General features: G+C 39.5%; 1 protein-coding gene across 2 annotated transcripts; it reads left to right on the top strand.

The window, feature by feature from the left end:
* Positions 1 to 616: 616 nt before the first annotated feature.
* LOC132140479 (max dimerization protein 1-like) lies at positions 617 to 17,636 on the top strand. Of its 2 annotated transcripts, none has more exons than XM_059549260.1 (6): positions 617 to 1,386; positions 2,002 to 2,101; positions 12,426 to 12,455; positions 14,406 to 14,520; positions 15,373 to 15,523; positions 16,905 to 17,636. In XM_059549260.1, exons 1-6 carry the CDS (start codon positions 1,320 to 1,322, stop codon positions 17,096 to 17,098), a joined length of 657 nt encoding a protein of 218 aa, XP_059405243.1. In that variant the 5' UTR covers positions 617 to 1,319; the 3' UTR covers positions 17,099 to 17,636. The 2 variants fall into 2 exon arrangements, with proteins under 2 accessions (XP_059405243.1, XP_059405244.1); XM_059549261.1 differs by having other exon boundaries at positions 16,908 to 17,636.
* The last annotated feature ends 6,264 nt before the right edge of the window (positions 17,637 to 23,900 follow it).

Here is a 23,900-nt window from a genome sequence, read left to right on the forward strand (position 1 = left end):
TCAACATTTACGTTGGAGGTGTGTTGAGTTCCGGGAAGGCGGCCAATCACAGGCGACCGCGCTGCGGCAGTCCAGCCAATCACAGCATAACAACAACACACGATTTGCATAATAATCCATTTTGGCTCAGGAGGAAATGCCAGAATAGTATCACGGGTGCTACACTCGCTCCACAAAGGCGCTAAGGTGCTACTTAGTTGCACTATAATCTTGCTGAATGGCATTACAGCAGTCGCCTCAGCCATTGGTCCGTTCTAGATACGGCCTGACAGTGAACATCCAATGAGAAGCCAGCTTTCTGTATCGTCCATCCAATAGGATCGCAGGTTCTCCCAAGCCCCTGACAGGCGTACAGTAACATGACAGCAGCTAGTGAACACACATCTCTTCTATCTGGTTCAACGACGCTATGTTTCTCTAGCTGCGCGATTTTCTCAGCGTTTTTTACTTATTTTTCCTCAGTTGCCCACAGCTTAGCATATGTGTTTGATAAGCAGCCAGAGTTTCAAGCTTGAAACATTGAAACTAGCGATTGTTTTGGACTTTTGGAGAACGTGTGTGTTACTTTGTAACGGGTTTTTTTTCAGCGACCAATCAAGATTTTGTTCTCCCCTTTTTTATTACACTTCACTATAGCCTACAACCTCGCTGGACGGGCATATCAAAATTGACGTTTTTTTATGAAACAATAAGGAATTGTGGAGGAAAGCTGTTTGTTTTCCAGCCAGTAACCAGCACCAAAGCTCAAATAATTAACAAAAATGGTATCACCAGCTGCTTAAATATACTTTTCTGCGTGACAATCTGGCAACCCCTGGCCACATCGATCTGACTGAGCTGTCAGTCCAGTATTTTTGTCTATTTTTCTAGTAGTTAACAGCGTTTGCTGTCAGCATCAGAGCCGAAACCTCACCAAGAGCAGAACTAAAGCTCTATAAAAGTCTTCAGACCTTCCTTACTGTACATGCTGTTAGTGCAGGGTTGCCAGATTGTGTCCACCTGGAGGGGTTTTAATGCTAGTGCCGTGATAAAGTACGAAATCTCGTTTAACATGAACAGGACTAGTTAACTAGTTATTTCTTGGCAGCTTAGGGACATTTCTTATTCGATTTGATCAAAACCAGCGTGTTTAGATTTTTTTTTTAAATACATTTCTGATTTTCTCAACATCTAAACATCTCCCTCGCTGCCTTCTACAATACGTATTTTGTATATAATTCGCCTGTTTTTCTGGAGCAGGAAGAAGCGTGAAGAAACGAGAGGCTGCTGTTTGTTTCTGACCGGGATTGTCGTTTTTTAATCGCTGTTTGTTGCTTAAAATGACGGCTATTGAGAAACTGCAGATGCTGATCGAAGCAGCAGAATATCTCGAGCGAAGAGAAAGAGGTAAACAACATTTATTAATAGGCGATATGAAATGATATTTAGCATGCAAATGAATCCTGACACTGTTGCTAGGGTTCTTGTCTGCTATAATGCAACACATTTAGTCTTCGCACTGTTTATTTAGAGGCGAATGCATGAAATGCACACGGTGTTTTTCTGTTTTGTGATATTTGGGGAAGATCATAAAGACATGGAGAACAAGTGTCCACTTCAGCTGTCTGGCCAGCACACATAGGAGACACTAATGTGTCCACAACCCCCTCTAGGGAGAAAAACCAAGTGCATATGACATACACATATATAAGTTTATTATTATTATTATTATTATTTAGCCTGATGGCGGGTTTGCGTTCAAATGTGGAATTGCATTGCATTTTTCCAGCATTGGATTGCTGTTGCTTCACAGTGCAGGGATTCCTGGTGCATCCCCCTCCCTCTATCTGTTGTGGTTTGGCTGGACTTTGGGTTTACTCCAGTTCAGATGACATCATTGGGCCAAAAGCAAGACATTTGTTCAGAAATGGGTTAATTGTAACGTATAGCATCCAATGTGGCCGGTAGCTGATGTGATTTGTGGTCTGATGAGCTTCTAAATGTCTCTGATTGTATTTGCAGAAGCGGAGCACGGCTATGCCTCCATGTTACCCTTCACCAGCAGCAAAGAGAGAGATGGCTTGAAGAGAAAAACCCAAAACAAGAAAAACTGCAGCAGCAGGTACTTCCATCTAGTTTCTGCGATATCAGAAACTCTTGCCACGAAATTTCAATGTGAAATGCATTTTAGACTATTTATCCAAAGCAGATTTTAAAAACAGGCTCTTTTATGTAGTATTTTAACTCATTCATTCCGTGAAAACACCAATAAATAAATCTATGATGACTTTTTCAACAAAAAAGACAAACGCAAGAAAAACTGCAGCAGCAGGTACTTCCATCTAGTTTCTGTGATAACGGAAAATCTCATGAAATATTGAGAAAATCATCTTTAAAGTTGTCCAAATGAAGTTCTTAGCACTGCATATTACTAATCAAAAATGTTGCTATATTTACAGTGTGAAAAAACATTTATTTGATCCCCTGCTAATTTTGTAAGTTTGCCCACTTGCAAAAAAAACAAAGGGTCTGTAATTTTTATGGTAGGTTTTACTGATTTAATAGATAGAGACAGAATCCAAACCCAAAAATTATTTAAAAAAAAAATAACCAGAAAATGAATTTCAGTGAGTGCAATAAGTATTCGATCCCCAAACGAAACATGACTTATAAAATATACCCATTGTTGGTTTGTCAGGTTTTCCTCTCAGAAAGCGTAAAAATAAAGATGATTTAAATGTTTTTAATAAGTTGAAATAATGCAGGTCAATTGTTTTTAACAGAAGCATATACAGAATATATTAGTGTTGTCAAATGATCAATCGCAATTTATTAGTTTTTTTTCTCAATGAAATTATGCTCCCTTATTATTTTATACATTTTAACATGAACACGTCAGAATAAACATGTTTTTTTAATTTATACAAAAATATTGTATCACACTGAATGACAATGTAACATTATTTCAACCAAATTGTGATATTTTATTCTCCAAAAACCTATTCAAAACCTATGGATATAAAATCACTTTTGCACATTTATTTTAACGTCTCATGTACACGTAAATATGTAGAGCCTGTACATAATAAATATACATAGAACATTTTTTGTATGCATTTAATCATTTGATAGCATGAATAATAATGTTGTGCATATATTAAACAGCAAATATGATCTGATTGGCTGTCTGTTTATAATGTGTAATTCTGAATCTAAATCTACGGATAAATGTAAAGCAGGGTTTTAGTTTAATCTTGCACTAAGATGAGATCCTGTAGCTGACCTCGCTGTCATACTCTGCATTTGATGCTGATTCACAGCCATAAAGCCACTTTTAAACACAGAACAGAGGGTCATCAAAGCTGCTGCTTCTGAACCATTTTAGGACTATGACCTTGGACAGAAATCTAGTTATTGTGTGCCACAGCGTGCTGAAAACACTGCCCAACTCTAATCTGTGTCTGGATGTTTGTGTGGCTTGTAACTGGATATGAAGGCTTGTAGCTATTTATATACAGCTGTATGCAGCGTTCAGTGTTGTTTAAATGTTGGTTTAGTAAGAAAAGAAACTGTGAGAGGTGTCTTTTTAATATCACACTGGTCTCTAGACAGAAAACAAGTAGGGATTTAATGATATCAAAACCTTTCACTCAAAATATTTCACTCGATCCTAATGGTTTATAATCAGTGATCATATCTGCTGTGTATTTAGGTCATATGCAATTGAGTGCTTTAACTTCCGTTTTTTTCTTGTTTAACTGAAGAAAGTTCTGGCACATCCAACTATTAATTGGCAGAAATTAACCAATGCATTGGCAGAGGGAGTCAATGGGGCTGTAGTCATTTGGAGATAAGACTAGGTAAATCTTGCACCATCTGTGATATTTTCTTTGCATATTGCATGTTTACACGACTAAGAATAGCAGTTGGTGGACTGTAAGTGGGTTATTATCTTGCCCCAAATACATGAGAATCACACATCCTAAGAATATGCAAGTAACCTCCATTCAGCGCTTGTGTAAATGCATCATGCATGAAATTATTAGGATTAGGGTTTGGTTTAGGGTTACTTGCATGTAATTATGCATAATTTATTGTTATTACAATACTAAGTACATGTAACATGCAACAAGGATTAATTTTTAAAATTAAGATTTCAAAATTAGTGCTGTCAAATGATTAATCGTGATTAATCGCACCCAAAAAAAGTTTTTGTTTATAATATATATGTATGTGTGCTGTGTATATATATTAACTTATATGTAAATACAAACACACATGCATGTATATATTTCAGAAAAATTTTATGTTTATATATTAAATATAATTATTTATAATATAAATTATGTGAAATATAAATATGGGCTATCTATTTTCAAAATATATGCATGCATGAGTTAAAAAGTGTATAAATAAACAAATATGCATGCATGTGTGTGTATTTATAAATACATAATAAATATACACAGTACACACATATATAATGTAAACAAAACTTTTTATTTTGGATGCAATTAATCGCGATTAATCATTTGACAGCACTACTTAAAATAAAGTGTTTCCTTATTTTCTAATAATTCTGTTACATGTAACAACGCAGCGTTTGAGAGTGATCTGTATGGGTCAACTCTGCGTTATACATTCATTATCAGTATATTAGTATGATTTCTGTAGGATCATTTAATGTTGATGATGCTTAAAATTCAGCTTTGTTGACATAGGAAGAAATAACATTTTAAATTATAATATTTAGCAGTATTACTGCTTTCTTTTTAATTTTAGTTTAAGCAATTTTCCTATGTGATTTTGTTGTGCTGTCAAACGATTAATCGTGATTAATCGCAAAATCCATAATAAAAGTTTTGTATATTTATATACATATATGGTATGTTTAGAAGTATTTACATGTATCTTTATACTCATATATCTTATATTTAAATAAATTTGAAATATAAAATGATTGCATTTTTCTTAAATATATACAGTACATGCATGTGTGTATTTATAAATGCATAATAAATATACACTGTACACACACATATACTATGTAAACAAATAAAGTTTATTTTGGATGCGTTTAATAGTTTGAGAGCGCTAGTTGTCAGTTTTATTTATTTTCAATCTAGATTTAGGTTTTTTTTTCAGTTAGTAATACTGGTGCTTATTTTAGTTCATTGCAAAGGCTTTTTTATTTTAGTTTAGTTTAATTGTCTTCTGGTATTTATATTTTATTTCAGTTAGCAAAATGTTTTTAGTTTAAGTTTTAATATTAGCTAACTATAATAACCTCGCCTAGATGCTGAGATTATGCACATATATATTATGTAAACACGTATATTATTGTCACGGAGACGAACCCCGTGATTCCCTCTGATGGCCAGCAGAGGGCACCCTCACCTGAATATTGACACACACGCATCCATTCACTCACTTACACTGACAACACTACATTTCCCATAAGCCCCGTCCTTGGACTCTGATCACCTGCACAGGTGCCAATCATCAAGACTGTGCATATAAGCTGGACTTTCACAGTAGTTTGACGCGAAGTCTTGATTTGCTGTGTCTGTCATTTCTGAGCGTTATTACCCGTGTTTGATTTCCTGTTACCGATTCTGTCTGTTATCTCCTACGTACCTTTGCTGCCTGCCTACCGACCGATTTGGACCGATTTTGATTCTCTGTTCTTCCCACGCTGTTGATATTGCTGGTTCCGACCATTGTCTGTACGACTACGAGTCTTTACAATAAAGCCTGCATTATGGATCCCATGTCGTGTTCTGGATCATTACAGAAGACTTCGCCACAACAAGATCCAGCGGCTTTTGAAGGTCTTCACACCACCATGGCGGCCCAAGCCAGTCAGATTGCGGCCAATCAGTTTCAGCTGAATCGACTGACATCGATCACAGAGGAACTCGTCAAGGCCATGCAGAATCTCCACACAGCTCCCGCCGCCACACCAACGCCGAAGGCATCCGCCATTGCCCACGCGGCAGGAACGCCATCTCAGGCCACTCCCCGTCTTGCTTTCCCGGATAAATACAACGGTGACGCCAGCAAGTGTAAGGGATTTCTATTACAATGCTCTCTGTTTGTGGAACAGCAGCCCTCACTGTATACTACGGATACTGGGAAGATCGCCTTTGTTTGTTCATTATTGACTGAGAAATCACTAGAATGGATTACGGCCGTGTGGGGTTCCGATGGATCTGCATTTACCTCCTTTCAGGATTTCCTACAACAGTTCCGGGCAGTTTTCGATCATCCTAAGGAGGGAAAAGGAGCTGGAGATCGCTTATTGGAGTTGTCACAAGGCAGAATGACGGCGGCGGATTATGCTCTACAATTTCGCACTCTGGCTGCACAAACTAACTGGGTGAGCGACACATTAAAAGTACTCTTCCGCAAGGGGCTCAATTATGATCTGCAAACGGAACTAGCATGCAGAGACGAGGGCAGAGATCTCAACAGCTTCATCGAACTAACCATATCCATTGATAATCTGCGACGTGCCCGGCGATCCAACTCCCGTCGCACTGAGCATTCAGCACCCTTGCCCTCTCAGGAATCTACTGAACCCATGCAGGTCAATACTTACCACTTATCTACGGAGGGGAGATCGACGTATGTCCAATAGGTTATGCATGTATTGTGGACTGCCTGGCAATCAACGCAACCACTGCCCCACTCGTACCTTCTCCCAACGCTCGGTGAGTACTCCTCTCACTTCCATGTGTGATACCCAGAGTGTAAGCATTCCCGTTGAGTTTTGGATTAACAACAGACAAGTTATCACCTCTGCCTTACTCGATTCCGGGGCTGCAGGCACTTTCCTTTCTGAAGAGTTTGCTCAGAGGTGTAACATTCAACTCATTCCATGCTCAACCTCTCTCTCAGTGGAGACAATAGATGGTCGACCACTGGGTTCAGGATCCATCACTCACCTCACCCGCAAAGTCATAATGGCTGCTGGCTTACTGCACAAGCAGAGAATCCAATTCTACATCCTTCCCACATCTCACACACACGTGATTCTTGGATTACCCTGGCTACGACTGCATAACACCCAGTTCTCATGGAGAGAGGGTCAAGTGGTGAAGTGGAGCAATTACTGTCAACAGAACTGTCTTTTCCTGGTCAAACCTATTCCTGTCGGTTCCGTGTCACTTACCTCCGTTCAAGAGTCCATTCCCGATCTGCCAGAGGAATATGCAGATCTTCTGGAGGCCTTCAGTAAGAAACAAGCCAACACCTTACCTCCTCATCGCAAATTTGACTGTGCCATCGATCTTCTGCCAGGGCATTCTCCTCCAAAGGGTCGCATCTTCCCACTGTTTCAACCAGAGTCAGACGCCATGAAGGATTACATCAAGGAGGAGCTCCAGAAAGGGTTCATCAGACCATCCACATCCCTTGCTTCATCCGGGTTCTTCTTCGTAAAAAAGAAGGATGGTGGCCTCCGTCCCTGCATCGATTATCGTGGACTAAATGAAATGACGGTAAAATTGCGATACCCACTTCCGTTGGTTCCTTCAGCCCTCGAACAACTTCGCACCGCCCAATACTACACCAAACTGGACCTGAGGTGCGCCTATAATCTCATTCGCATCAGGGAGGGAGATGAATGGAAGACCGCCTTCTCCACTACCACTGGACACTATGAGTATCTTGTGATGCCGTTCGCACTGGCTGTATTTCAATCATTTATTAACGAGGTTTTCAGAGACATGCTGAACATATCTGTGATCGTATACATCGATGATATCCTGATCTTCTCTAACACCCTTCCTGAACACATACAACACGTCCGAGCAGTTCTCCAACGCCTCATTCAATACCAGTTGTACGCCAAGGCTGAGAAATGCGAATTCCATACAACTTCCACCACTTTCCTAGGGTACATCATCAGTCCAGGAGGAGTAGCCATGGACGAGAAGAAGGTCAACGCCGTGCTCAACTGGCCTAAACCCACAACCCTCAAGGAACTGCAACGATTTCTGGGATTTGCAAACTTTTATAGAAGATTCATTAGGAACTTCAGCACTGTTGTCGCCCCGCTCACCTCACTGGTCAAGAAGGGAACTCATCGACTCCAATGGTCAGATTCCACTCACAAAGCTTTCCAAACTCTGAAACAACGATTTAGTAATGCGCCCATCCTCTGTCACCCTGACCCCTAATTGCCCTTCATTGTCGAGGTGGACGCATCCAACACAGGCATTGGAGCTATCCTGTCACAACGCCCAGATCCTGCCGCTAAACTTCATCCATGTGCCTTCTATTCTAGGAAACTCAACTCGGCAGAGCGCAACTACAGTGTCGGGGATCGGGAACTTCTTGCCATGAAGGCAGCCTTTGAGGAGTGGAGGCACTGGCTAGAGGGAGCCACACATCCGTTCACTGTACTAACAGATCACAAGAACCTGGAGTACTTACGCACCGCCAAACGCCTGAATCCCCGTCAAGCTAGATGGTCTCTGTTCTTCACAAGATTCGACTTCTCGGTAACTTACCGACCCGGCTCCAAGAACACTAAGGCAGATGCCCTGTCACGTCAATTCGAGGAGAAGAAAATTCAACCTGCTACAGAACCAATCTTACTGTTCCATGTGGTGGTTGCTCCCATTCAATGGGATATCATGACTCTGCTACAACAATACAGGGAGCAGAATGAGAACCCAGTAGCCTGTCCAGCCGATAGAATCTTTGTTCCTGAAAATCTTCGTGACCAGGTCATCAGCCAAGTTCACTGCCATCCATCATCCGGTCACCCAGGTATCACTGCCACCATCACTCAACTGGAGAACCGCTTCTGGTGGGAATCACTGCACAAGGACACAGCTACTTACATACAGCAATGCAATAACTGTAATATTAACAAAGCATCTAAACAATCTCCCACCGGTCTCCTGCAACCACTACCCATTCCTCAACGACCCTGGTCTCACATTGCCATTGACTTTATTACAGATCTTCCCAGTTCACAGGGCTATACCACCATACTCACCATCATAGATCGGTTCTCCAAGGCTTGCAGATTCATTCCATTACCCAAACTACCTACCGCTCTCCAGACGGCAGAACACCTGTGCAACTGGGTCTTCTGATTGTATGGTTTACTCGAGGACATTGTGTCAGACCGAGGACCTCAATTCACTTCTCAATTATGGTCAGCCTTCTTCAAAGCCCTGAACATTAATGTCAGCCTCACCTCTGGGTATCACCCTCAAGCGAACGGACAGGTAGAGAGGCTCATCCAAGAGCTAAACTGTTTCCTCAGAGCTTATTGCAACCAGAATCAGCACGATTGGGCTCGATACTTACTATGGGCAGAATACACACAGAACTCCCTTATCAAACCATCTACCGGTCTAACTCCCTTTAAATGTGTACTGGGGTTCTAACCACCAAGGTTTCCCTGGTCAGGGGAACCAACGGACGTCCCAGCAGTAAACGACTGGATGGCACGCAGTGAGGAGGTTTGGAATCGGGCTCATGTTCACCTGCAACACGCTGTTAGGAGGCAAAATGAGCAAGCGGACCGCAGAAGGCGCCCAGGTCACGATTATCAGCCTGGCCAGTGGGTATGGCTTTCAACACGGGATCTCCGTCTCCGGCTCCCGTGCCGCAAGTTGAGTCCAAGGTACGTGGGTCCATTCCAAATCACTAGACAAATAACTCCAGTTTCATTCCGGTTAGCACTTCCTAACACATATCGTATTTCTCCTACCTTTCATGTATCCCTGCTCAAGCCCGCTGCTGGTCCCAGAGACGAGGGAGAGGGGAGGTCCCGTGCACAGGCCCCTCAACCCATCATCATAGAGGGCGAGGAGGCGTACCAAGTCCAGGAATTACTCGATTCCAGACGTCGGGGCAGAATTCTACAGTATCTGGTCGACTGGGAGGGGTACGGCCCAGAGGAACGCTCATGGGTAAACTCTGAGGACATCCTAGATCCCAATCTCATCGATGAGTTTCATCATTTACACCCTGGAAAACCGGCACCTCGACCCCGTGGTAGACCCCGACGTCGTGGGCCTCCTCGCGCCAGGAGTCGCTCGCGGGGGGGGGGGGGCTCTGTCACGGAGACGAACCCCGTGATTCCCTCTGATGGCCAGCAGAGGGCACCCTCACCTGAATATTGACACACACGCATCCATTCACTTACTTACACTGACAACACTACATTTCCCATAAGCCCCGTCCTTGGACTCTGATCACCTGCACAGGTGCCAATCATCAAGACTGTGCATATAAGCTGGACTTTCACAGTAGTTTGACGCGAAGTCTTGATTTGCTGTGTCTGTCATTTCTGAGCGTTATTACCCGTGTTTGATTTCCTGTTACCGATTCTGTCTGTTATCTCCTACGTACCTTTGGTGCCTGCCTACCGACCCCTTGCTTGCTACTGGATCTTGATTCTCTGTTCTTCCCACGCTGTTGATATTGCTGGTTCCGACCATTGCCTGTACGACTACGAGTCTTTTACAATAAAGCCTGCATTATGGATCCCATGTCGTGTTCTGGATCATTACAGTTATGTAAACAAAAACTTTTATTTTGGATCCGATTAATTGTAATTAATGGTTTGAGAGGGCTAGTTTGTAAATTATATTTATTTTCAATTCAGTTTCTGCCACTAAATAAATTTTTACTAAATATGTTATTGCGAGTTTCTATCTTGCAATTCTGACTTTTTCCACAATTCAGATTTTTTTGAATGATGTGACGTAATCCTTCACAGCTCTGTTGAATTAAACTACGAGACATAAACGTTAGCTGTGAGAAGTGTTTAATGTTTTCTTGTGTTCCCTATGGCCAGTTTAAAGGGTTACAGATATCTTCTGCTCAGACATCACAGGTGTTTTTAGAGGAGGTCAGTCTGAAGGATGGATGAACGTGAGGAAGATGGCACGATGCCCTACGAGTCTCAGTACTCCGTAGCCTTAGTGAGCATAAGACATAAATACACTACTGTTTCTGAAAAAAAGTTGCATAAAAAGTGCATTAGTTGTGTAAGTAAAGCTTAATTAGTGTGTTGATTGTTCTCATGGTGCACGCGGTTTCATTGCACAAACCTGCACGAGTTTGATTCTTTTTCAACAGTGCATAAAATGCAAACAATCAAAATTCAAGTCAGTATTCACATTTTCAACAAAGAAACCTCCTCCTGTTGGTAGTTATTGCTTTGTGAGCATTAATGTGCACTGAATGTGATCTTAAAGGCAGTGAAAGGAAGATTTAGTTTTATCCTGCTTTCCTCTGCTTTGCCCCCCCCCCATCGACTGCTTGTGTCTAGTTACTGTTGCTAAGCGAACATAGTGAGAGAGGCACACACAGAGGGGACTGGGGACATTCGCAATCGGTAATTTGCATTTTGGCACTAAACAAGCCCACAGTCCCTTAGACAACACTCTGCTGTTTAGTTTGTTCCTGTGCAGCCTTTATACACACACACACACACACACACACACACATACACACAGCAGTTCACCTTTGTACTGAACATTCAGATCAGCAGTGAGCACAGGACAGTCTCTGTGTGCCTTTCAGAACTCAGAACAAGAAGGTGATGTTGAAGTTCAAGAGTCCCCAAAACTACTTTATATTATTGTAATATGTGACTCTGAAGCACAAAACCATTCATAAGGGTCCATTTTTTATCTGAATAAATCATCTCTCCATTGATGTCTGGTTTGTTAGGAGGACAATATTTGAAAATCTGGAATCTGAGGGCATAAGAAAATCTAAATATATTTAGAAAATCATCTTTAAAGTTGTTCAAATGAAGTTTTTAGCAATGCATATTACTAATCAAAAATGAAGTTTTGATATATTTATGGTAGGAGATTTCTGATATTTCTTATATGTTTCTTAAGCTTATACATGCATATGTTTTATCCAGTAAGAAATATTTTTTTTATTTGCTACAGTAGGAGAAGGCACAATATATAATAATTTTTGTATACAATAAATTAGAGCGCGCAGACAAAACATGCTCATGTTATTTATTTTCAGAGCCTGAGCCATAAGTTTTTTATGTGCATTTTTAGAATTTTACATCTTGGCGTTTCCATTTTTTTGTGCAATAATCCCAAAATGTGCATAAAAATAGGTGGATGGAAACATAGCTATCAGGATCCAAAACTCGTTCTTCAAAATATCTTGTTTTGTGTTTCATAAATAAATGCATAAAGGTTTGGAACGACATGAGGGTGAATGAGTATCATATTTGTTTATTTTTGGGTGAACTATTCCTCTAACGTTAACAGGAAAGCATTGAGAACACAATGCCAAGATCATGGGTTCGATTTGCAAGGAATGCAGAAACTCATTCATAAACCTGCTTTGGATAAAAGCATCTGCCAAATGCATAATTGTTAGTGTGAATAAAAAAAGAATAAGCACAGTGATCCCCAACATCTCTGTCTCTGTCTCTGCAGGTCTACACACAATGAGATGGAGAAGAACAGGTATGTGCATGTAACACTATACCTCATTAAATCCTTACCGATTTAGATTCAGATTAAACTTCTGTAATTAAATACTACATGAGCAGGGAATGTGACCAAATGCCTCGTCTTGAGTTATTCTGGAGGATAATGCTCAGAGGTGAGTAACTCCTAACAATGCATTCATCTGCTGTTTAGAAATATATCCAGGTGAAGAAGGAAAGTGAGGCTCCCTGTGTCTCTGATTTTGTTTCAAATGAGAGTCCAGGGCTGATATTTATAAAGCGACTCAAGTGGGAGTGCATTTGTGATGCAGATTTGAATAAATGGGCTGCATGTCTGATGTGATACCAGCACACCTGTGTAGTAATGATTCATGTGGTTTTGGCGCTATATATAATAATATTCCTAGCTACGTTGTATGTACATGTATGAACATTGGTACACATATGTAAGACACTATTACCTACAAAAAAGTTTCTTGGTACAATATCCAAAACTCAACAGGAAGTCTGTTATTTTGAATTTCCTGTACGATGTTTGTGCAGTTTTTGCCATTTCAAGGCCTTTCAAATCGCTGAATGTTTGTAAAAAATTTAAGCCGTTTTGTTTGCACCTGACATTTTCCCCAATCCTATTCCCACATTTTCTTTTACTTGGTTTTATTTTATTTTATTTATGTAGTTATTTTTTTATGTGTACTCATTAGGTTGAAATCACTGAATGTTTGTAAAAAGTAGAGCGGTTTTGTTTGCACCGGCCTCATAGTTTAGCACCATGTCATTTCTAACTAAACAGCTGCTGTGAGAGTTTAAATCTCACCTGAAGTGCCCCTCAGAAACACAGCTTTTGGGGTGAGTGGCTGTCCTGTGAAATGTCACACACCTGTATGGTGTGAAACAGTTACTTCTGTCCCAGTGACCTCCGTGTCACACATCTCCACGCTGATATAGGCCACATGTCACACACAGCACAGCGAACGGCTACACACACACACACACACACACACACACAACAGCAGACACACACCTTCTCAAACAGAAGCACAGGTCAGGTTTGCCTGCGAGACGATGTGTTTGTTCTCCAGTGGGGCTAAGACAATTACTCAGAGGTCAAAGGTCAGCAGAGGACAGTGATTTATGCTAAAAGAGAGGCTGAGCTGTTTAAAGGATCACGCTAGATCAGATGCACGCTGTCCTACAGAACTGGGGTGGTCTTTATTTGTAGAGACGTGTGGCATGTTGTGGAATAACCTTTTTATATTTACACTGCTATTTGGGGTCAGTAAGGGTTGTTTAAGGATTTTTAAAAGAAGTCTCTTTGCTCAGCAAGGCTGTATTTGTTTGATTTAAAATGGAGCAAAAACATTAATATTAATACAAATTCAAATGTCTTCTATTTTATTTAATTTTGAAATGCAAATCATCCCTGTAATGGTAACGTCTTTTGTGTTTAATGCTTTAATAATAAACTTGTGCTGCTCCATATTTTTTGTATATATGTCACAAAAACAAGAGCACACACACACACACTCTCTCACACACTCAACAACAAATTTTTTATATATTTTTATATTTTTTTATCATCAAATATCACCAAAGTCAACATAATTTTAGGTTTGTGCTGTCTGAAATTACTGGAATGATATTTTTTCCTGAAGTAAATTTGTTTTTTTTTTTCCTAACAAGCTTTTTCTGTAGTTTGTGTTTGTTTTATCCCCCTTGCAATTATAAAGAGCTCTAAAGCTTCCTGAATGACACACAAGCACCGTAAAAATATAACAGAACTACTCAGTGCGACTCATGCACTATATTCTTACTACGCCTTTGTATGATGAACGAACAGAAATGTGTTAACTTCGCAGATCATAATTGCATTCTTCTCATCTGTATGATTCATGTTGCTGCTGCTGTTTACTGGAAGTGTTGCGTTGCTTTTCTGACTCACTCTCTTGTCGTCTGTCCCATCCAGGAGGGCACATTTACGGCTGTGTTTGGAGCGCTTAAAATCCCTCGTGCCCTTAGGACCAGACTCAAACCGGCACACAACCCTCCGCCTCCTCACAAGGGCTAGAGAACACATCAAGGTATGTGTCAGCGTCCCACTGGTGGTGATATTGTTCTCAGATTCTCACCAGAACTTAAAGCAGTGATCTGATGTTAAAGCAGCAAGTCACAAGAGCCAGTTACGGTGATTTTACCACGGTTAAGTGGTGTTGTTAGGCACAAAGCTTAAACTCAATGTTTAATTAAATTTATGAATAATAATAATCACAAAAAACAGCTCTCACACAAAGTTGTATAATTTAGTTAACTTTTTTAGAAACTTTTTTAGGGCTTGGCGATGTGGCAGAAAACTAAAAACTTGATTTCTTTCAGAATACTTTGACAGATACTTGATTTTTTAAATATTTTTTTTAACTAGAAAATGTAACTACGAAATGTTTCAACTTTTTCTTTATTAACCCTCTAGTTAAAAATATTCTATTCCACGTGCACCACACATGAAATTGTTAACAGGATATAAATGTTTAACAAAACACAGTAAAGATGCATGAACTACAACTACATCTTGTACAAACTTGTACATATGTTCAGAAATGAAATGCTTAAAAAAAAATTCTAAAGACGTGGCACTCAAGTTAACTCTTTCCCTGCCAATGTTTTTGAAAAAAGTTCATTCTTTTCTCATTACAGTTATCATTGTCATATTGTCAAATTATCTAATTCTAACGCGAAGTAATATTTCTATTCAAAATTGTGATTCCTCAATTTAAAAAAAATAAAATCATGGCCAAGAATTACATTAGAATTAAAAAATAAAATCACCCAGATACAGTGCTATTCAAATGATTTGGGTGGGTTAGATGTCTCTTATCCTCAAGGCTGCATGTATTTGATCAGAACATGTAGAGGTTGAACCCATGTGTGTCTTGCAGAGGCTGGAGGATAGTGAGAGGACGGCCCAGCACACTATAGACCATCTGCAGAGAGAACAGAGACACCTGCACAGACGCCTGGAGCAGCTCGGTGTGGAGCGCACACGCATGGACAGCATGGGCTCCTCAGACAAATCAGACTCCGACCAAGGTACACAAGTCTTATATAACGTTTAGTTTAGTTGTATTGATTTATATAACACATTTAATAATGACAAAAGTGCTGAACGAATAATTAAATGCATAAGCGGGCCTTTAGAATCATTAAGCTGTAAAATATTATCTGCCATCCAAATTTTAACTTCACTCAAACAATTAGTCAAAGACTGGGGAGATATATTCTCATCTAGTTTAATTGGAAGATAAAGCTATATATCATCTGCATAAAAATGGCAAGATATATGATGCTTAAGAAAGATCTTTGCTAAAGAAAGAAGATAGAGGGAAAACAAAACCGGGCCTAGAACAGAACCCTGTGGTACTCTTCATGTACATGCAGCATTGACAGAGATAAAATTCACAGTAGCTACAGAAAAAGATCTCCTCTTTAAAAAAAGAGGTACGATGTACACCTCCAGTGGCCTCAATAAGAGTCAAAAAGTAACAGGTAGCACATGGTTTAGCATGTGTGCTTCAATACTTAGAGCCATGGATGTAAAACACTTCTCAGGACTCATTTTAGTGCATTTATGTCACATTGCCATACATGCATTATTTAACTAAAACACAACACGGTCAAATGTGTAAGATCCATTTGTGAGGCTTCTAAGAGCTCTTTAAAAATACCCAGAAGCCCTTGCTTCTAAAAGGCTTCTACCTAGAATCAGAAATGCACAAGATTCCAGTTCGCTTCTAACACACAGTGGAGGTTTGATGATCACATGCTTTTTGACAGAAATTAGATTGTATTGTATATTCTGTGGCCTGTCCTGTGAACAGATGGCATGCAAACAGACTGCAGCATGATAAATGCTTTAACGCCTAAATTGGAATGTTGCCATGGAGATAATGGGCCAGAATGAGTAAACGTAGCACTCTTCAAAATGCACATTAAAATGCTATAACCTTAAAAATGAAAACGAGTTCTTAAAATTACAGCTTGCACCATGTGGTTTCCATGCAATTATAATTTCTGTGCATGTGAATAGATTTTTTATTATTAAAGAAACAAATGCAGCATGTGCATATAGTGTGTAACAAAAGACAAAAATGGTCAAGGAATGTTTGGTAGATGATGTTAATACAGATGAAGCAGCTCGCTCTCTTTATAATCCTCAAAGCAGACTCTTTTGTTAGATTTGATCGATTCTGTTGTCCTGATTTGGATAAAAGCATCTGCTAAATGACTAAATGTAATGTAAATGTCATTTTCTTCCAGTGATTTACAGTATACTAACATATTATGTCTGTAAATGTAAATATTTAATCTCAGTTACTCATAATTTTTCACCTTCTTGTTTTGGCTCTGATGCTCTGCGGACAGTAGAGAGAGAAATAGCCTCTGAATATTTCTCCCTGTGCTTGCTTCACAGAAGAGGTGGATGTTGACGTGGAAGGAACAGATGATCTTCTGGGAGATCTGGAGTGGAGCATGAGCAGCGTGAGTGACTCGGACGAGCGAGGAAGTTTGCGCAGCAGCTGCAGTGATGAAGGCTATTTCAGTGCCAGTGTCCATCGACCCGCTGACCCTCGGGACAAGAGCTCTGCGCTGACCTGCAGTCTATAAGAGCACACATCTGCCCTCGTCTCCAGCTGTACCTCCACACAGCTGCTCTAATACTTCAGGAGGAAGCTCGAGGGAAGTGTTGGATGTGTGTCCACTGACTAGACCTCAGTGACCTCACTGCCTTCGTCCAATCAGATCGTCCCGGCCATTTGCCTTTGCTCCCATCACGGCGTCCTGGAGAAAACCCCTTAAAGACCTTTAAAGAGCTCACAGCCAGATGAAGAATGTCTCTCAGAGCCGTCCGGACGCTGCGCTGGGTCACATGACCTGTTGTGCTCTTACTCTAGCAGTCAGAAGACTTCCAACACTGAGATGTTTAATGTTTCTGAAGAAGTCACCAAGCCATTTATTTGATCCCAAATACAGCAAAAGCTGTAAAAATGTTAAATATTTTCACTATTTAAAATAACTGATTTTTATTTGAATATGTTTTAAAATCTAATTTATTTTTGTGATTTCAAAGCTGAATTTTCAGCATTTCTCTAGACACAAGATCCTTCAGAATATATCATTCTAATATTCTGATTTGCTGCTCCAAAAAAAAAAAAATGTTTTATTGTATCAAGTGGATTTTTTTTAGGTTTCTTTGATGAATGGAAAGTTCAACAGCATTTATCTGAAATATAAATAATTATATAATTAATTTCTTTTTATTTTGTCATTTTTATACATTTTTGTTCTTTACAAAGTATGTCTATGTAGTTTGTGTACATTTTTATTACAGTTTTAGTTTAAAAAAATACTATACTGTCTCCAAGCTTTTGAACAGTAGAGTGTATAATGTTACAAAACATTTCAGATAAATGCTGATCTTTGCATCTTTTATTCATCAAAGAATCATGAAAGATTATCCAACTGTGTTCAACACTGATAATAATCAGAAATGTTTCTTGAGCAGTACATCATCATATATTCATGATTTCTGAAGATCATGTGACACTGAAGACTGGAGTAAATACCGCGGAGCATCACAGAAATACATTACACTTTAACACAGATTCACACAGAAAACAGATGTTTTACATTGTAAAAATATGTCACAGTTTTACTGCTTTTGCTGTACTTTGGATGAAATAACTGCAGGCTCGGTGAACAGAATTCTTTAAAATCTTGCGGTTCAGAAAGGTTTGACTGCTAGTGTAGATGACGGTGACGTCTGTAGGAATGGCCTTTTTTACTCTCGTCACGTGTAATAACTGAGGGCTTCTTCTACTGTACAGGTCTAAGATCTGCTGTCATGTCTCTCTGAAGGGACAGCAGCTACTTCAGTGGTCAAAATAATAATACCTACCTGCACAGGGTTGTTGTTCTTTTTTTTCTCATTATTTATGTCTCTCTCTCTCCCTCTCTCTAAGGACAGTGGTGTTTTGGTGTGTGTGATGCATTATGTTTGTCGGTGGTCTTTTCTCTCTACTGTTCGCTTCTAGAAGCACATTCCACGCGGAGCAGAGGTTTGTGTCAAAGCATGAACAAAGCTTCAGATTACCTGCTGTGTGATATACCTCTGCTGCTGTGTGTGTGTGTGTGTGAGAGAGAGAGAATGTGTGTGTGTGTTTGTGTGTGTGTGTGTGTGTGTGAGTGTCTGTCTGTCTGTGTGTGTGTGTCTGTGTGTGAGAGAGAGAGAATGTGTGTGTGTGTGTGTGTGTGTGTGAGTGTCTGTCTGTCTGTGTGTGTGTGTGTGTGTGTGTTTGTGTGTGTGTGTCTGTGTGTGTGTGTGAGAGAGAGAGAGAGAGAGAGAATATGTGTGTGTGTGTGTGTGTCTGTGTGTGTGTGTGTGAGTGAGTGTGTGTGTGTGTGTGTGTGTGTGTGTGAGAGAGAGAGAGAGAGAATGTGTGTGTGTGTGTGTGTGTGTGTGTGTGTGTGTGTGTGTGAGAGAGAGAGAGAATGTGTGTGTGTGTGTGTGTGTGTGAGAGAGAGAGAGAGAGAGAGAGAGAGAGAGTGTGTGCATTTGCATTTTGAGATATTTCAAATAAATGTAGTCTTGATATGAATATAGTTCACAAAAAAGAGAGATATCTGCACTATATCTACGTATATGAATAAAGTATTTATATTTGATGACATCGTATGACTAGAAATATATATATATATATATATATATATATATATATATATATATATATATATATATATATATATATGAGAATATATATAAGTAGTGATTGCATTAGTTTCGATGTGTAGTTGATTTGCACTATATCCTATTTTACACATCTGTTATATTTTTTTCCTGCACAAAAATATTTTAAAAATGTTATAAAAAGTAAAATAAATTGCATTAAAAAAATATTATTTGTGGAAAGTGGGGAAATCAGAGTAGGCTTTTATTAGTGTGCCTGATGGGATTCGGGAGCAGCATTTTAGTGTACACTAGTGAGTGAAGTGGCTTCTTTAGGGAGCCTAGTGAGGGATCTGTGTCTGAATGTACTTAAAATTCATTTTTTGGAACATTAGATGCACCAAAAACAAATCATATTCATTCTTAACATATGGAATGCTGCTGTTGGGTAATATAGAACATTTGAAACAACACCAAAAAACAAAAGTAGAATAAATAAAAATGAGTATAGATGTTGTGTGAGTTGTAGCTGTATTAGAGCATGGTGTATTTTAGATGGGGGGGGGGGTGTACTGTACATATAGATATAGATATAGATGAAGATGTTTGTGATGTCACTGTCCACAGACAGAGAGAAAGGGCTCTTCTTCTTCTTCTTGGGAGGGCAGGGGGTTTGGGGCTGTATGCCTTTAGTATTGATATGCTTTTCGGACTGGTTTCTATTTGTTACAAGTGTTTAAACAAAAAAAGAGAACTTCCTTCTCAAGATTGTGTCTTGAAGTTTCTCACGACTCTCTCCTCTGCTGTCTGAGCACTTCCACCTTTCTTTACTTGCGTTGCTCTTCTCATCTGCAGCGGCGGGACAGCAATAACGTCACGAATGTACGGTGCTGTCGCTCACACATGTGAAATCAATGATGTCATCGAGGGGGGGGGGGCGATGTGCTACTTCTGAATTATGGGTTATGTACCGTTCATACAGTACACACGGCTCAAGACACACAAATGTATAGAAATGATAGTAACTATATTAGAGAACGCTGGTCTGCTGAACTGATTCAGCACTGATTGACTCAGGTGTTACACACACACACACACACACCCACAGACACACTCATCCTGCCTCTGTAAGCTAAACGAAAGAGGTTTATGTCTGTTTTACATCCAATCAGAAATGGACATTTCTATGCTGTTACTTTTTAAGAATTGGTGTATTTTGATGTTGACTGCTAAATATGTGGTTAAAAGAAATGAACTTAAAATTTAATTAAAAAGAAATGTAGAGGGTGTGTTTCTGTTCACTGTTTGAAAAAAAAAAGTATTGTTTGTGGGTTTGATTCATATTCATTTCAATTAAAGTAATGCAGGTCCAGAAATACGTTTCCTGGAATCGGCCGTAATCAGGGTATCTTCCGTCCATTCCTAATACGTTTTCAATTAAAAAAACTGAAAACAAAAGACTCAAGAGGATTCAAGTGAGAGAACATGAATTCAATAACGAGAAATTGACAAATGTCTCGTTTATTCGTTATTCCATTTAGTTTAACAAACGGTAAATGAGTTTTTGGCTCGATTTCTCGTTTTGTCATTTGGGGTTTACAAATAGGTTTTTGGCTTCAATATTTCATGCACACTTGTGGGCGGAGCTGAAATGCTGCTATCATCTGATTGGTTGAATCGCTGCGCCTTCAGCTCTGTCTTTTTATTCTTTCAGGCAGAATAAGAGTCTTATAAGAGTAATGTCTGAAACAACCGCTCACTGTTAATTAACATAATATTTGAAACAGATGTGACTGGACACATAATTCGTCCTTTAATGTTTCACCAAATTCAGCTCAGATCTTCAGACTCGTCTGACTCTTTGCTGTAACTGGTCAGACTTACCTTCTCAAAAAATCCTAGTGACTTTTGTTATCTGAGCAATGAAGGTTTTAACACTTAAAGGTCACGTTTTTCGTGTTTTTTTTTTTTAAGCTTTGATTGTGTTTACAGTGTGCAATATAACACGTGTTCATGTTTCGCGTGTAAAAAACAGTATTGTTCACACAATTCACTGCTGTTTTCACTGTCATAAAAACGGGCTGATGACTTCCTTGTTCTATGAAGTCCCTCCTTCAGAAATATGTAACGAGTTCTGATTGGGCCAGCAGTTCCTGTGTTGTGATTCGACAGCAGCTGAGCGCACGCTGCCCTCCTGGAAACGCGATTGGACTAGTTTTGGACTAGTTTTGAGAAGCAAGTGGGCAGGATTTGTTTTGAAAACCTGGCAATCCTGATCAAAACGCACGTGCTGGAGATGAACTTCTAATCACAGAACGTTATTACTGACTAGATGCGCATGAAAATCGCATTTGATTCGATTTACACAGCCCTAACATCTAGTTAACAAAGCTAAACAGCGTTGCCCTTTGTGTAATAAGTTACAGAAACTGTTAAACGCACCAACTTAAATAATAAAATACACTTACCTTTTGTGATCCATAAACAATGCCTTCTCCAGACAAAGAGGGAACTGCTCCATCTTTCAGGAATAATCTTGTGCGAATCCGGCATTAAACTGATTGAGATTGAGGAAGCTGTCCTCAGCAAAATGTGCTGCACATAGTTTTACATGTGGATTATAATTTTCGGGAACCGAGTTAAACATAAATTGTAACCATTAATCTCCAAGTACAGCGTCCCTGGGAAGCCCAAACAAAGGTGATTGAACTCTGAGATGAAAATAACAGTTTCGACGACATGGCGACAAACACACTCTACAAACGCAACTTTTCCTTCTTCTCTGTGCGAGCACAACAAGACCACGCCCCTTTTTTGTGTATTCCTGTGGGCGGAGGTTAGTCAAAAAACGGTTCTAGTGACGTCATTAATGATCGAAAAAACAACAACTGTTACGTTATTCTAACGCTAATATACCTTCCTTTTTAGCAGGCCCCTTAAATGCTTGCTATTAACTTGTTTGAAGGTGGTTCTTCTCAAAATTGACAGCGGTGTGTTCATGACACTAATGTTAACCATTCAACTTCGAATTGATTCCGTAATCTTCTGGTAACAGTAGGCTAACTTTACGTTCGCCAGCCCATGACGATGTTTTGATTCAGACTGCACAAAGAGAAGAGGAGAAGATATACGGGTCTGTTGTGAATGTGTCTGTGAGAGCAAATATAGTGTAGTTACAGTAACTACAGTAGGTGCTTCAGACATGATTAAACCAGAGGGGACATGTAAATAAATGTGAGCTGAACAAGCGCTTCTTTCTTTTTTTCTTTTTTACCGATTGTTTCAAAGCAGCTTTACAGACATAACAGGAAATGTTGTAATAATATTGTTAAATATAAGTAGGTAATACCTATTGCTTGACAAATAAAAAAATATATATATATTTCTCATTTTTGCCTATGTAGGAGATCCCAGTTTATTATTATTATAATTCTAATGATACATGGTGATATTATTAATACACATGCTTATTCTTTCTCTGTCTCTCTTTCTGCCTACAGATGGCTGAAAAAGGTGAATGCTGTAGCAGCAAAGTGTGGGACTACTTCTGCAAATACTTTAACTTTAGTATTATAATTTATTTACAGTAAACACACAGACTGTTAAAACCAGCTTCAACTGGAAGAAAGTAAAAGTGTTAAATGTTTAAAACCAGACTGTTTTTTGATCATTAAAAAATATATACTTTTGATGTGCAATTGTTTAGTCATTGAGACTGTAATCTAAGGCTTTTTTTAAACATAATCCCTTCTGGAAAATGGTTTATACAATCCACATACATCGAACAGGCAGATATTTTTCTATTGAATGTTGTGTAAGTGCAGTTTATAGGAAATGGGTCTAATATCCAGTTTATTTTCAAAATCAAAATATCGGCTTATAAATCGGATCTTTTCGAGGTAATATCGGTATCGGCCCCCAAAAATCCATATAGGTCGGGCTCTATTCAGAATCTTGGGGCTAACTTGTTCCTGCAGTCGGTAGCGATATGAATGTGTGTGATGTACGGCATGATAAACGCTCGTCACTTCTGCTCCCGAAACTTTGTCAGCCTGTGGGTCATCTGGTTTATTGTAAAACGATTGCACTGATTTGCATGTTTCTTGATGATGTGCTTTTTTTCTGTGGTACTCACATACACCGCTTCACGTCGTATTCCCCTTCATGTCCCACAGAAAAACTGCTCTCTCTGCTTAGCCATCTACAGGTCATAACCAAGAGTATGTTGCTGTCCATTCGCTATTAAAAGTGCATCTTCTCTTTTTCGTGGCCACGGCAGCTTAACCTGAGCGAGCAGCGCGCGCTCTCCAATTTGAGATTGTTGACTAATGCTGAGGAGGCGTTCGTGCACCAGTCAACAGTTTGAATGACGTACGACTCAGCCTATCGACTAACACTTTTATGGCTCGCCTCTGAACTATTGGACATAAGTTAACAGTACGCCTATGGACGTATCCGTGTATTTATTAGGGCAAGGTCGAATGAAAAAGCGGGATAGATGCTCAATTTGTGTGAGGCGGGACAAAGGGTAAAATTGCTGTACAGTACAACGTACAGCAATTATACTTTATATAGTACAGTACTATATAAATTACAAAGGTTTAATTTGCATCTTTATTTAAAAAAAACCCGACCGACCGCGCCCCGAATATCATTAAAAATATTCTTGGATGACTCGTGACCGCGGGTAACCGCTCATTCTGGATCAACCCGCGCATCACTGCCCCTAAAAACCTAAGCTTT

The sequence above is a fragment of the Carassius carassius genome, chromosome 5, assembly GCF_963082965.1.
Source record: "Carassius carassius chromosome 5, fCarCar2.1, whole genome shotgun sequence".
Lineage (NCBI taxonomy): Eukaryota > Metazoa > Chordata > Actinopteri > Cypriniformes > Cyprinidae > Carassius > Carassius carassius.